General features: G+C 47.8%; 2 protein-coding genes across 4 annotated transcripts; both read left to right on the top strand.

Moving 5' to 3' along the window:
* Positions 1–245: 245 nt before the first annotated feature.
* Positions 246–3,537, top strand: LOC137596122 (para-nitrobenzyl esterase-like). Its single transcript, XM_068316465.1, has 10 exons — positions 246–256; positions 826–1,039; positions 1,127–1,547; positions 1,660–1,767; positions 2,139–2,335; positions 2,406–2,605; positions 2,687–2,745; positions 2,826–2,993; positions 3,077–3,304; positions 3,374–3,537. The coding sequence occupies exons 2-10, from the start codon at positions 833–835 to the stop codon at positions 3,514–3,516; spliced, it is 1,731 nt and encodes a 576-aa protein (XP_068172566.1). The 5' UTR covers positions 246–256; positions 826–832; the 3' UTR covers positions 3,517–3,537.
* Positions 3,538–6,635: 3,098 nt separating this feature from the next.
* On the top strand, positions 6,636–14,388 carry LOC137596086 (para-nitrobenzyl esterase-like). 3 transcript variants are annotated; one of them, XM_068316463.1, is made up of 11 exons: positions 6,636–6,743; positions 7,333–7,546; positions 7,634–8,054; positions 8,166–8,273; positions 10,294–10,490; positions 10,561–10,760; positions 10,842–10,900; positions 10,981–11,148; positions 11,232–11,459; positions 11,529–11,729; positions 14,240–14,388. In XM_068316463.1, the coding sequence occupies exons 2-10, from the start codon at positions 7,340–7,342 to the stop codon at positions 11,669–11,671; spliced, it is 1,731 nt and encodes a 576-aa protein (XP_068172564.1). In that variant the 5' UTR covers positions 6,636–6,743; positions 7,333–7,339; the 3' UTR covers positions 11,672–11,729; positions 14,240–14,388. The 3 variants fall into 3 exon arrangements, with proteins under 3 accessions (XP_068172564.1, XP_068172563.1, XP_068172562.1); XM_068316462.1 differs by having other exon boundaries at positions 11,529–11,752; XM_068316461.1 differs by having other exon boundaries at positions 11,529–11,752; positions 13,961–14,388.
* The last annotated feature ends 52 nt before the right edge of the window (positions 14,389–14,440 follow it).

The following is a 14,440-nucleotide window of genomic DNA, read 5'->3' as shown; positions in this document are numbered from 1 at the left end:
GCTTACCCAACCCACAGGTGGTTTAGTTCCACTGAGATGCGTTCACTGACTCCGCCTGTCTGGAATGTTCACAACCCCGTCCGGACGGATTGTCGAGAAGTTAAATGGAATGGAGGAAAACTCACTTCTGTGTTCAGTCAACGTCTGAATAAACGTCTCCTCCAGCATACCGTCCTGAGTGGGTTCGAGTGTCCAGCCATTCTCCCACGCGCCCAACGTCCAAGAGCTCAGCTGTGTAAGAAAGTTTGCGCCTCAGGTAAGCAGAATGCTGTCAGAGGTTCATTTGTGTTTGAATGTTGAACCGCCCGCAGGCTCAACGTTCATTGATTTCTGATTGACCAGAAGGGATCTTGATCCCTGAAGCTTCACTGCACTCGTGTTTCTACATTGTTTGCGTCTTTGCACTCGCACACTCCGATCCTATCCCGTGACCTTTATGGGAAAGTGGGGGCTGTGGTTGGTAGCCAATGGTACCTTCTCTGCAACCAGCACTACTGTTAATGTGTTCTTGGGTGGGACAATGGGGAGCCCAGCCCTTCGCTGACACCTATTGTTGACTCTCAGGTGGTGTCATCTGGATCAAGGACTTCCAACAGAACACCAACATAAACATTGGACATAACTTACACACAAATCTGCTCTCCCTTTCACCCGTCATGTGACTGGTGTCTTCTAATTGGAAGTGTGGTGACGCACGGTGGCGCCCCTTAGAGGTGGAGTGACCCAGTACACCTCACTAATAGGCTATGTAAACATAATTTCCCCCCACGGGGTCAATAAGGTACGATCTCATCCCACAACTCATCTCAGTTTTGTGTTTTCCAGAATCAAGATGAATGAAGGAGAGGAGTTACAGTACGTCCATCATCGACACTACGTCAGCCCCCTGCTGGTGGTCTCCAGGCGTTGCATCTTACTCATCAGCTCTGTCGTAGTTGCTCTCCTCTCCATCGCTGCCTACCAGGTCTGCATGGCCCAGACGCCGCCACCGGGCGGCGCCAATGTGTTGACTGACTGTGGCGAGTTTAGAGGAAGACGTGTGAGTTTGGACAGACTCCAGTACGTATATACACCGCATTAATCTACCGGTGTTATTTCACGTCCCTTTTGAATCCATCTTCTTCAGATTGATGGCGCCTACTCCTTTAAGGGCATGCCCTATGCTGCGCCCCCCGTTGGTGACCTGCGTTGGGCCCCCCCAACTGAACCAAGGTGTAGGAAGGGGATCACGGATGCCAGCCGCTTTGGTAGCGTGTGTGCACAGATTCAACCGTTAGTGAGTACCGGGCAGGTGATGGGCCAGGAGGACTGCCTCTTCATCAATGTGTGGACGCCCACCCTGCAGCCTGACACCAAGCTGCCCGTCATCGTATTCTTCCATGGGGGGTCACTTCAGATGTTCAGTGGAGGAGAAGACGGCTACAGGCCCACAGAGAAGCTTGCTGCCAACACAGGGGTGGTTTACGTCAGCTTCAACTACAGACTCAACGCCTTTGGCTTCATGGCTCTGGAGATTCTGAGAGAAGGTTCTCCAACCAACACCTCAGGTTGATGTCGAGGACAATTGTGTATCTGAAGGTGGTTCTCAGGCTTTGAAAGTGTTTACATGAAAGAAAGCCTGGTACCATCAAACATTAATCTATACTTCCACTTCCGCAGGGAACTATGGCTTCATGGACCAGATCGCGGCTCTGAAGTGGGTCCAGAGGAACATCCACATGTTTGGAGGAGATCCTGAGAAGGTCACCATACTTGGACAGAGTTCAGGTGTGAAAACAAAAACAGGATTTTCTGATTAAGAGTCCCTGGTTGGGGTACAGAATAGTGGGGAGGTGTTCCAGGCATCTCCTACCAGGAGGAAACCACAGGGAAGTCCTAGGACATGCTGGGGTGACTATATCTCTCGGCGTGCCCGGGAACACCCTGGGATCCTCCCAGAGGAGCTAGTTGAGGTGTCTGGGGATAGGGAAGTATGAACATCCCTGCTTAGACTGTTGTTCTGCGGCTCCAGCTAGCGGTTGTAGACAGCTGGATGAATGGATGATTATTTTCTGATTTCCTGTTCATTCTAAGCTTGAATATACAGAACTGAGGAAGAGGGATCACTGCTCTGACGGTCTGCTTTCATTCACTTGAAGGCGGTACGTCGGTCTGGACTATGATGATGTCTCCACTGGCGAAGGGACTCTTCCGGGCCGTGGTGGACATGAGTGGCTCATACGTCTACACGGCAACGCTCCAGCAGGTTGAGAAGGACAATCTGGTATTCCTGAGGAACACAGGCTGCAGAGATCTGGCCTGCCTTCGCCACCTCTCCATCACGCAGATCCTACAGGTCAATAAAATAAAGTCTGTCAAACACAGAAATCACCAAATCACTACTGAGACTTCTTTGTTCCCTCCAGGCCATCCCGTGGAAGGAGTACCCCTACTGGGCAAAGGATGCCCTGGGTGATCTCCCCACCAAAGATCTCTTTGTTGGTTCGCTTCCAGTGGTGGACGGGTACGTCATTCAAGCTCCACCTTTTGAGGTTTGGGAGAAGAAGTTAGACTATAGCGACGTTCCTTTTGTTGTCGGGTCAACAGCGCAGGAGAGCGACTACAGGTAAGAACTCACCTGCTCCAGCTTTCACCACCAATCACCTGTTACCAGACTCAAACCCAACCGCCTTCATTTCCTCTACAGTCCTCCTGTTGACAACATCACCATGTGGACCTGGGAGGACTACCGGTGGCACGTGACAGGTAACATTTGTGACAGTATGTTTGGTGGTGTTGTCCCTCTGGTCATGTGATCTGCTTCATTCCGTCTTTGCTCCACACAGAAAAGCTGAAAACCTTCAACGAGAGTCTACCCAAACAGGCGTTGGATCTTTACCCATCCTCCGACCCCTGCCCCACCATAGACCGCTGCCCAGAGAGGGCCTTGACCACCATGCTGTCCGATATCAGCTCCACCTGCCCCCTGAGCGACCTGGCCTGGAGGGCAGCAGGTGAAATCATGAACGTTTTTTCGTAGTGAACCAAGTTAGTTGTTCCTTCAAGGCGGTTCGGTTAAACTTGCTTGTATCTGCAGCGGCCCTTAACAGTCCAGTGTACCGGTACGTGGTGACCCACACGCCGTCACACCCGGCCAAAACCGACTGGAGTATCATGCCATTCCCAGGCATCTTCTCCTACCACTGTCTGGACATCTTTTCTTTCCTGGGATGGATGGAGCCCCTCATGGGGAAACCCCTCTCTGACGGCGACAAGATGTTCACGGCGCTCATCACCAAACACCTCATCAACTTCGCCAGAACTGGTTCGTATTTTTCTCACCTCGATACAGAGCTCATTACAGAACTGATGAGACTCCACCTCGGTGTTGCAGGCAAGATGACTGACGACTGGCCAGAATACCCAGAAGCCACTGCTCTCCTGTCCGACAAGCTGTCCCTGGTCCAGAACTACACACCTGAGCGGTGTCAGCTGTGGAAAGACAACGGCATGTTTGCCTATGCTTGGTCTGGCTAATGCTGACGCCGCCCCACAGCTTCAGGAGTTCAACTCTAGTTTGTCAGCATTAGCAAAGGCATGGCAAAAGCACACAGTTTGGTAGGTCCAAAGTTGTTTAAATCAACTCACTGGATTTATAGAAAGTTCCTTGAAGATGTTTCACCTCTAATACAGGAGGCTTCTTCATTTATAGTGGTGGTTACTCTTGTCTTAGCTTCTAAACTCTGACATGTTGTCAGTGTTAGTCATATCGCAACCACCATTGTCAAGACCCAACTGGATCCTCAACGATATGAGTGTCCCTCTTCCTTGAGGTGAAGGAAGACCCCACATCAGCCAGAAGAGCAACCTGGTCATTGTAAAATAAAATATGCTGACAATAAACAATTATAACACTTAATTTTGTAAACATATTGTGTTAAGTATAATAATCCAAAAAAAGCATTTACAAGGATTGTGACATTTATTTTCAAACTGGCAAAAAAAGTAAAAAAATGAAAAAGTACTTAACAATAAAAATACAATGAGAAAATAAATGCAGCCACAGGGACATCTTATTGTAACCACTGCAAAAAAATTCCATTGAAACTAAAAATTAAGCTGCACCATTTCAAAAAACTCAAAGTAGCCCATGAGGACATTTCAAAACCGGCCTAACATATTTTATTTTACAACAAGGTGCATTCTCTTTTAACATTTCTCTCAACAAGGGTTTCTAACTGGTCTCTCAATGCTACCCCATATTACTTTATGCCTCATGACACTTTACTGCTACAAGAGCTTGTTTTTTAGAGTGAGCAGTTTTGATGGGAGGGTTTTGTTCCCCAATCCAAGCATCACAGTCTGGATAAATTTGAATGTATTTGCCATACATTTTGGGTAATCCAAATGCAAAGTATATGTAAGTCCAAACAACAAGCAAACTGCACGAGGAAAGTCTTTAATGTTGTTGACGACTATACCTCCCTCAAGTACAATGGCAGTTGAGATGGGCTGAAGATGCACGGAACCCTTCGGAGGACTGTCTTCACTGAGAACACTTTGTACGCCAACTGTGACAGATGCCAGGACCTCATCCGTTGCTGTATCCTGCACAGAGAGAAAGAATGTGTAATAATGTCATCACTGTGGTTATGCTTTTCTTGTAAACTCAAATTCCACCCATCCACTCATCCATCCATTCATCCACCCATCCACTCATCCATCCATTCATCCATCCATCCTCTTATCCGGAGCTTGGTTGCAGAGGCAACAAAGCAGTTGGAGACTGCAACATCCCGCAACACCCCTGAATTCAAAATTTTACTCTGACCTACTTTCATAATGGTTGCAGGAATGAATTCTATATTGTAATATCAAGCATGACCTTGACCTAGTTTTCCAAAGGTGAAGGTCATCATCGCATTTTTGTGGCTCTGGCTTCCTGAATATTGCTTTTTGTTTTGTGATTATATATTATGTTATTGCCTTTTGTTTCAACCTTCCCATCCTATCCGGTTCTTGAGGTATGTGAGGAAAAAATGTGCAAAAATTGAAACTTGACCTTGACCTAGTTTTCTCAAGGTCATCATTTTCGTCCCCTTTGCCACTCTAGTAATGTGCTTTTGGTTTCATCTTTCTATCTGCAGCGGTTGTGCAGATATTTGGTGGATGGACGGACAAACACACAAAGTCGGTGGTTGAGTTGGACACTCAGTCTCAGGGGTTATTCGGCTGAGGGTAAAACACACACCGGACACGTAGCATTCGTGATGACGCGTCCTGCTTGACCCTCATTGGCTGCAGGTGATCACACTACACAGTCCACTTGTGACTAATCCCTTCATTAAAAGATGTTTAAAAAAAGGCGGTCGGACCAACACGTATAATATGGATTTACACGTATTACACACACACACGCGTGAGCGCACGCACACACAACTTCACAAAACATAATGGCGGAATACAAGCGATTAGCCCAATGCTAACATACAATGGAATGTCCCATTGACGAGCATCAGTCGCGTTATTAACTTTTACAATCAATGATGGTAACTTATACAGTGTTATGCTTCCTGCGGGTACAGCAGAAAGAATCCCCAAAGTCTTACAGGAAGAGCGCAGACTTCACGGCGCTGAACGTTTCACAGTATAACCGGACCCATTTACCACTTTAAAAAACAAACAAACACAAAATCCTTCAGAGAAACTAACGTGAACATTTGACTGCATATGCCACTTTTACCTAAAATGACATTCTGTTAAGATTTATGAATGAAAAGCTGTGGAGGAAACTACATTTTATTTCTGGAATAAGGTCATTTTCTTCTTTCCTTTCAGCTGCAAACTTCTGGCATTACCACAAAAATGATTGAGATAATTAATTTTTCTCTAATATATGAAAGGGTAAAGAAAATACTCACAAAATAGGCGTTGATAGCATAAAAAAACCCCAATTACACCGTCTCAAAGATGTCCTCCTGCTTGACCGTCTTTGCCCGGGAAAAATTCTGGAGAGTTCAGAGCCGAGCTGCGAATGTCTGACTCGTTTCACAAAAGGCTCCTCCCTCAACATTTGCATTTTATGCTAGCTTCACTTAAAAATCTTGAGTGAGCTGAATCTTTCCGATTTTTAAGTGCATGTCACCGACGTAACTTGAGTTTTGTTAAAAACCAAGCTGAGAAAACTCGAGATTTTTAAGAAAAGCATGTGTTAGAATTTACAGTGGGCCCGTCTGTGCGGAATGACGCACTGATGAATCCATGCACATGTGCCTCTTGACAGGTCTCGGTCACATGACAGGTTAACAGCTGTTACCCCAGAATTCAGCGCCCACAACTATGCCAGTGTTCTGGATTAAAGTCAAGACAGATTATCCTGAAAAGCATTACAAACCTTGCTTTGATTTCCAGCCTCTTGTGTTTGTGAAGCAGAATTTTCTGAAGCAAATGAAAGCCGGTCGGTGAAAATGCTGACTTTGGTCCGGTCTGTGGATCAAAAAAGGTCAGAGACCGCTGGTCTACATAAATAAAAAACGTCCACAGAGCTGTTCAGATTGGTGATTTCATCCACTAGGGGTCACGACCCCGTTTGTCTCCGCCCCCTGTCCAGAGGGTAAATAGGGTGGAGAAAAACCCGCCCCGGTGTTCATGGAACGTCTGAACGTCTCCTCCAGCAGACCGTCCTGAGTGGGTTCCAGTCTGTAGCCCCCCCATGCGCCCCACGTCCACGAGCTCAGCTGTGAGAGAAAGTTTGCGCCTCAGAGGTAAGCAGACTGCTGTCAGAGGTTCGTTTGAGTTTGACCGTTGGACCGCCCGCGGGCACAACCGTTACTGACTGATTATTGATTTCTGATTGACCAGAAGGGATCATGAACCCTGAAGCTTCACTGCACTCGTGTTTCTACATTGTTTGCGTCTTTGCACTCGCACACTCCGATCCTATCCCGTGACCTTTATGGGAAAGTGGGGGCTGTGGTTGGTAGCCAATGGTACCTTCTCTGCAACCAGCACTACTGTTAATGTGTTCTCGTAGACGGTGGGAAAATGGGGAGCCCAGCCCTACGCTGACACCGACTGTTGACTCTCAGGTGGTGTCATCTGGATCAAGGACTTACGACAAAAGACCAACATAAACATTGGACTTTAGACATAACTTACACACAAATCTGCTCTCCCTTTCACCCGTCATGTGACTGGTGTCTTCTTATTGGAAGCGTGGTGAAGCACGGGGGCGCCCCTTAGAGGTGGACCGACCCAGTACACCTCAGTAGTAGGCTGTGCAAACAATTTACCCCACGGGGTCAATAAGGTACGATCTCATCCCACAACTCATCTCAGTTTTGTGTTTTCCAGAATCAAGATGAATGAAGGAGAGGAGTTACAGCACGTCCATCATCGACACTATGTCAGCCCCCTGCTGGTGGTCTCCAGGCGTTGCATCTTACTCATCAGCTCTGTCGTAGTTGCTCTCCTCTCCATCGCTGCCTACCAGGTCTGCATAGCCCAGACGCCACCACCGGGCGGCGCCAATGTGTTGACTGACTGTGGAGAGTTTAGAGGAAGACGTGTGAGTTTGGACAGACTCCAGTACGTATATACACCGCATTAATCTACCGGCGTTATTTCACGTCCCTTTTGAATCCATCTTCTTCAGATTGATGGCGCCTACTCCTTTAAGGGCATGCCCTATGCTGCGCCCCCCGTTGGTGACCTGCGTTGGGCCCCCCCAACTGAACCAAGGTGTAGGAAGGGGATCACGGATGCCAGCCGCTTTGGTAGCGTGTGTGCACAGATTCAACCGTTAGTGAGTACCGGGCAGGTGATGGGCCAGGAGGACTGCCTCTTCATCAATGTGTGGACGCCCACCCTGCAGCCCGACACCAAGCTGCCCGTCATCGTATTCTTCCATGGGGGGTCACTTCAGATGTTCAGTGGAGGAGAAGACGGCTACAGGCCCACGGAGAAGCTCGCCGCCGACACGGGGGTGGTTTACGTCAGCTTCAACTACAGACTCAACGCCTTTGGCTTCATGGCTCTGGAGATTCTGAGAGAAGGTTCTCCAACCAACACCTCAGGTTGGTGTCGAGGACAATAGTGTATCTGGAGGTGCTTTTCAGGCTTTAAAGTGTTTACATGAAAGAAAGCCTGGTACCATCAAACATTAATCTATACCTCCGCTTTCGCAGGGAACTATGGCTTCATGGACCAGATCGCGGCTCTGAAGTGGGTCCAGAGGAACATCCACATGTTTGGAGGAGATCCTGAGAAGGTCACCATACTTGGACAGAGTTCAGGTGTGAAAACAAAAACAGGATTTTCTGATTAAGAGTCCCTGGTTGGGGTACTGAATAGTGCTCCAACTGGGACTCCATTGTTCTTCCTGGAGACTTCAACGCTCACGTGGACAATGAAAATGAGACCTGGAAAGGGGTGATTGGGATGAACAGCCTTCCCAATCTGAACACGACTGATGTTTTGTTATTAGGTTTCTGTGTTAGTCATAGTTTGTACTTAACAAGGATCCTGTTTGAGAACAGGGATGTCCATGAGTGTATATGTGCAATTTCCTCCGGGATTAATAAAGTAAACAGTATATCTATCTACATGGCACCAGGACACCCTAGGCCGAAGGTCGATTATCGACCTTGTTGTTGTAGAATCAGACCTCTGACCACGTGTCTCGGACACTCGGGTGAAGAAGTCACAGAACTGCTGTCAACCAATCACCACCTGTTGGTGAGCTGGATCGGGCATCACGGACAGACCCAGCAGGGCCAAACATGTTTTGAGGGTCTGCTGAGAACATCTGGTGGAAACCTCTGTCAAGGTTTTTAACTTCCCCCTCGGGTGGAGCTTTTCCCCTTTTTTGGGGACATTGAGTCAGAGTGGACCACGTTCTCCACCTCTATTGTTGAAGTGGTTGCTCAGAGCTGTGCTTGCATGGTCTCCGTTGCCTGTCGCGGTTACAACACCTGAACCCGGTGGTGGACATCGGAAGTAAGGGATGCCTTTAAGCTGATGAAGGAGCAGGGCTCGAAATCAACTTTTGCAGTTGCGCTCTCATTGTTTCCTGGCAGGACCGCAGGACCGCAGTCTCACAAAAAAAGGTGCACCGGATTTTTTTCCTAGTCGCACCGGTGCTCCCAAATATACTTAATAGTCACACTGATAAAAATTTGGGCGCATGTGCGACCAAAATGGGCGCAATTTCGAGCCCTGAGGAGTATTACTGAATCTTGTTGAATTATGGGACGTCGGAGGCAGCTGACAGGTACGGTCCGGCCAGGCTTACCAAGGCCTGAGTAGGGTATGGAGGCAAAAATTCGGGTCTGGAAGGAGTTCAGGGAGGCCATGGAGGATGACTATAGGTCGGCTTCAAAGAAATTTTAGCAACCATTTTGACATCTCAATAAAGGAAAAGCGGTGCACTGTCAACACTGCTTACTGAGGATATTATCAGAAGGAAGGAATACATTGAGGATCTCCTCAATCCCACTGCAAGCAGAGGTCTCAGATGGACCCATCCGCCCACCTGGTGCTGGGCGGAGGGAGTCAGGATTTCATCTCTGCTCTCTGCAGATAACGTCCTGTTAGCCTCATCAAACCTGGATCTTCAGAATATACTGGGGCGGTTTGCAGCTGAGTGCGATGCGAGTGGGATGAGAATCAGTACCTCCAATTCCGAGACCATGGGTCTCAACCAGAAAACGGTTGTCTGCCCTCTCCAGGTTGGTGGGGAGGCTCTACCCCAAGTGAAGGAGTTCAGGTGTCTTGTTAACGAATGAGGAAACGACTGAACGCGAGATTGACAGATGGATCCATACAACTTCCGCAGTGATGCAGTTGTTGTATAGGTCTGTTCTGGAGAAGAAGGAGCTGAGTCGAAACACAAAGGTCTTGATTTGCCGATCTATTGACGTATCCAGAGCCATTGCTCCTACATATCAAGTGGAGCCAGCTAAGGTGGCTCGGGCATCTGTTCCGGATTCCTCCTGGACGCCTCCCTGGGGAGGTGTTCCAGGCATCTCCTACCAGGAGGAAACCACAGGGAAGTCCTAGGACATGCTGGAGGGACTATATCTCCCGGGAACACCCTGGGATCCTCCCAGAGGAGCTAGTTGAGGTGTCTGGGGATAGGAAAGAATGAACATTCCTGCTTAGACTGTTGCCCTTGCGGCTACAGCTAAGCGGTTGTAGACAGCTGGATGGATGGATGATTATTTTCTGATTTCCTGTTTATTCTGAGCTTGAACATAAACAACCGAGGAAGGAGAGGGACTACTGTTCTAATAATCTGCTTTCTTTCCCTCAAAGGCGGTACGTCTGTCTGGACTATGATGATGTCTCCACTGGCGAAGGGACTCTTCCGGGCCGTGGTGGACATGAGTGGCTCATACGTCTACACGGCAACGCTCCAGCAGGTTGAGAAGGACAATCTGGTATTCCTGAGGAACACAGGCTGCAGAGATCTGGCCTGCCTTCGCCACCTCTCCATCACGCAGATCCTACAGGTCAATAAAATAAAGTCTGTCAAACACAGAAATCACCAAATCACTACTGAGACTTCTTTGTTCCCTCCAGGCCATCCCGTGGAAGGAGTACCCCTACTGGGCTATGGATGCCCTGGGTGACCTCCCCACCAAAGATCTCTTTGTTGGTTCGCTTCCAGTGGTGGACGGGTACGTCCTTCAAGCTCCACCTTTTGAGGTTTGGGAGAAGAAGTTAGACTATAGCGACGTTCCTTTTGTTGTCGGGTCAACAGCGCAGGAGAGCGACTACAGGTAAGAACTCACCTGCTCCAGCTTTCACCACCAATCACCTGTTACCAGACTCAAACCCAACCGCCTTCATTTCCTCTACAGTCCTCCTTTTGACAACATCACCATGTGGACCTGGGAGGACTACCGGTGGCACGTGACAGGTAACATTTGTGACAGTATGTTTGGTGGTTTTGTCCCTCTGGTCATGTGATCTGCTTCATCCCGTCTTTGCTCCACACAGAAAAGCTGAAAACCTTCAACGAGAGTCTACCCAAACAGGCGTTGGATCTTTACCCATCCTCCGACCCCTGCCCCACCATAGACCGCTGCCCAGAGAGGGCCTTGACCACCATGCTGTCCGATATCAGCTCCACCTGCCCCCTGAGCGACCTGGCCTGGAGGGCTGCAGGTGAACTCATGAACGTTTTTTTGTAGTCAACCAAGTTATTTGTTCCTTCAAGGCGGTTCGGTTAAACTTGCTTGTATCTGCAGCGGCCCTTAACAGTCCAGTGTACCGGTACGTGGTGACCCACACACCGTCACACCCGGCCAAAACCGACTGGAGTATCATGCCATTCCCAGGCATCTTCTCCTACCACTGTCTGGACATCTTTTCCTTCCTGGGATGGATGGAGCCCCTCATGGGGAAACCCCTCTCTGACGGCGACAAGATGTTCACGGCACTCATCACCCAACACCTCATCAATTTCGCCAGAACTGGTTCGTATTTTTCTCACCTCGATACAGAGCTCATTACAGAACTGATGAGACTCCACCTCGGTGTTGCAGGCAAGATGACTGACGACTGGCCAGAATACCCAGAAGCCACTGCTCTCCTGTCCGACAAGCTGTCCCTGGTCCAGAACTACACACCTGAGCGGTGTCAGCTGTGGAAAGACAACGGCATGTTTGCCTATGCTTGGTCTGGCTAATGCTGACGCCGCCCCACAGCTTCAGGAGTTCAACTCTACTTTGTCAGCATTAGCAAAGGCATGGCAAAAGCACACAGTTTGGTAGGTCCAAAGTTGTTTAAATCAACTCACTGGATTTGTAGAAAGTTCCTTGAAGATGTTTTACCTCTAATACAGGAGGCTTCTTCATTTATAGTGGTGGTTACTCTTGTCTTAACTTCTAAACTGAGTTGTTGTCAGTGTTAGTCATATTGCAACCACCATTGTCAAGACCCAACTGGATCCTCAACGATATGAGTGTCCCTCTTCCTTGAGGTGAAGGAAGACCCCACATCAGCCAGAAGAGCAACCTGGTGGATGCAGTTAAAGGAAGCCAGCAACGCTCAGATGTCTACATAGGAAAACCCAAATAACCACTCAAGAATCGTACGGCTCAACACAGAAGAGCCAACTTGTCAGGACAGGATTCAACAGTCTTTCTTCACCTCAGGGAAGAGAGACACTCATGTTAGGATTTCGATGTTTAGATTCTTCACAGGAAGGACAAATGTTTTGAGAGAGAAGTCAAAGAAGCCACCCATGTCAAAGTAGAGAAACCATCTCTGAGCAGGGGGGTGGTGGTCTGTGACATCACCTTTCACCGTTTAACAACCAGGTCCTTACAAAACTCCCCAAAAGAACTACTCAGTAGATTGACCCATGTGAATTTGCTCATGCTAATGACACCCATTAGCATACAATGCTCAATGATGCCTTGAAATTCATCATTCATAAACAATGGACACTCCCAACGACAACCGTTGAGGATCCAGGTGAGTCTTAGCAACAGTTGTTGGAGTATAACTAGTACTGACCACACCTCACAGAGTCCAGAAGCAACGACAAGACCAACCAGCAGCAGAAACCTCCTGGATGAGAGGTGAAACATCTTCAAGGAGCTTTTTTTATAGTCCAGTGGATTGATTTAAACAACTTTGAACAAGCATGAACTGGATGAATGAGAACCTACACAGACACCTTGGTAAGACTTATGACACAAGCATTAACTCGGCCAAAATTATAATTATTTAAAGCAATTAAATGTCTGATGATCACGGACAAATTTAGAAATGATCATATAGAACAGACCCAAATCCTTCGGGGTCTTTGAGACCCACACCCTCCATGGGTGGGAGTCCATTAGCCTGCTTCATCTAGAAGACATTAGCAGACGCTAAAGCTAAGGAAAACACATTAGCTTACAAACTTGCTCCGTCTCCATGCTAACGTTAAACATATTTAGTAGGTTCAGAACCAGACCCGGCGCGTTGGACTGGGATGCAAATTTAAAGGGCCTTCAGGGAAACGTTTGTGGTCAGAGGAGAACGTGGGATATGCCAGCACTGACAGACTGCTGAGTCGCAGGAAGTTTGTTTTTGTCAGCCTGCTGAGTCATAACTTTTGAATTTATTCCAGATGTGAACAGAAACCAAATCAAACTTTTTAGAATTATATTTAGATTGATTTTTAGATATACTCCAATGATCCCCAACTGGGAAATTCATAAAATTCACTTGCAGATATCACTAAGGCTTGATTATTTGATCACGATTTCTTTGCATATCTTCTTCTTTTCCTTTCGGCTTTTCCCTTCAGGGTCTCCACAGCCAATCAGTGTCCTCCATCTAACCCTGTCTTCTCATCCTCTTCTCTCACACCAACTACCTTCATGTCTTCCCTCATTACATCCATAAATCTCCTCTTTGGTCTTCCTCTAGGCCTCCTGCCTGGCAGTTCAAAACTCAGCATCCTTCTACCAATATATTCACTATCTCTCCTCTGGACATGTCCAAACCATCTCAGTCTGGCCTCTCTGACTTTATCTCCAGAACCTCTAACATGTGCTGTCCCTCTGATGTACTCATTCCTGATCCTATCCATCCTGGTCACTCCCAGAGAGAACCTCAGCATCTTCATCTCTGCTACCTCCAGCTCTGTCTCCTGTCTTTTCCTCAGGGACACTGTCTCTAGACCAAACAACATCGCTGGTCTCACCACAGTTTTGTACACCTTTCCTTTCATTTTAGCTGAAACTCTTCTATCACACATCACACCTGACACTTTCCTCCACCCATTCCATCCTGCCTGGACACGCGTCTTCACCTCTTTTCCACACTCTCCATTGCTCTGGACTGTTGAGCCTAAGTACTTAAAATCCTCCACCTTCTTGATCTCTCCTCCCTGTAACCTCACTCTTCCACTTGGGTCCCTCTCATTCACACACATGTACTCTGTCTTACTGCGGCTAACCTTCATTCCTCTGCTTTCCAGGACAAACCTCCACCTCTCTAGCTTCTCCTCCACCTGTTCCCTGCTCTCACTACAGATCACAATGTCATCTGCAAACATCATAGTCCAAGGAGATTCCTGTCTAACCTCGTCTGTCAGCCTGTCCATCACCATAGCAACAAGAAGGGGCTCAGAGCTGATCCCTGATGCAGTCCCACCTCCACCTTGAACTCCTCTGTCACACCTACACACACCTCACCACTGTCTTACAGTCCTCATACATGTCCTGCACCGCTCTAACAGACTTCTCTGCCCCTCCAGACTTCCTCATACAATACCACAGTTCCTCTCTGGACACCCTGTCATCAGCTTCCTCCATCAGCTTTATTCCTCTGTAGTTGCCACAACTCTGCACGTCTCCCTTGTTATTTTTTTTATTATTCTGTATAATAAAACATGTTGTTTCTGCAGTGGTTTTTGCTTGATTTACGATTTCCTCCTTTGAACAGATTTAGTTTTTAG

This window comes from Antennarius striatus, chromosome 1 (assembly GCF_040054535.1).
Source record: "Antennarius striatus isolate MH-2024 chromosome 1, ASM4005453v1, whole genome shotgun sequence".
Taxonomy (NCBI): domain Eukaryota; kingdom Metazoa; phylum Chordata; class Actinopteri; order Lophiiformes; family Antennariidae; genus Antennarius; species Antennarius striatus.
This window is presented reverse-complemented; position numbering and strand designations above follow the sequence as displayed.

Excerpts from the sequence above, each read along its gene's own strand:
- LOC137596086 (XM_068316463.1), top strand. The coding sequence starts at position 7,340 with ATGAATGAAGGAGAGGAGTTACAGCACGTCCATCATCGACACTATGTC. Across the intron at positions 7,547-7,633 it reads GAGAGTTTAGAGGAAGACGT|ATTGATGGCGCCTACTCCTT; the intron begins GTGAGTTTGGAC and ends CATCTTCTTCAG. Across the intron at positions 11,460-11,528 it reads CATCAATTTCGCCAGAACTG|GCAAGATGACTGACGACTGG; the intron begins GTTCGTATTTTT and ends TCGGTGTTGCAG.
- LOC137596122 (XM_068316465.1), top strand. The coding sequence starts at position 833 with ATGAATGAAGGAGAGGAGTTACAGTACGTCCATCATCGACACTACGTC. Across the intron at positions 1,548-1,659 it reads TTCTCCAACCAACACCTCAG|GGAACTATGGCTTCATGGAC; the intron begins GTTGATGTCGAG and ends CCACTTCCGCAG. Across the intron at positions 2,994-3,076 it reads CCTGGCCTGGAGGGCAGCAG|CGGCCCTTAACAGTCCAGTG; the intron begins GTGAAATCATGA and ends TTGTATCTGCAG.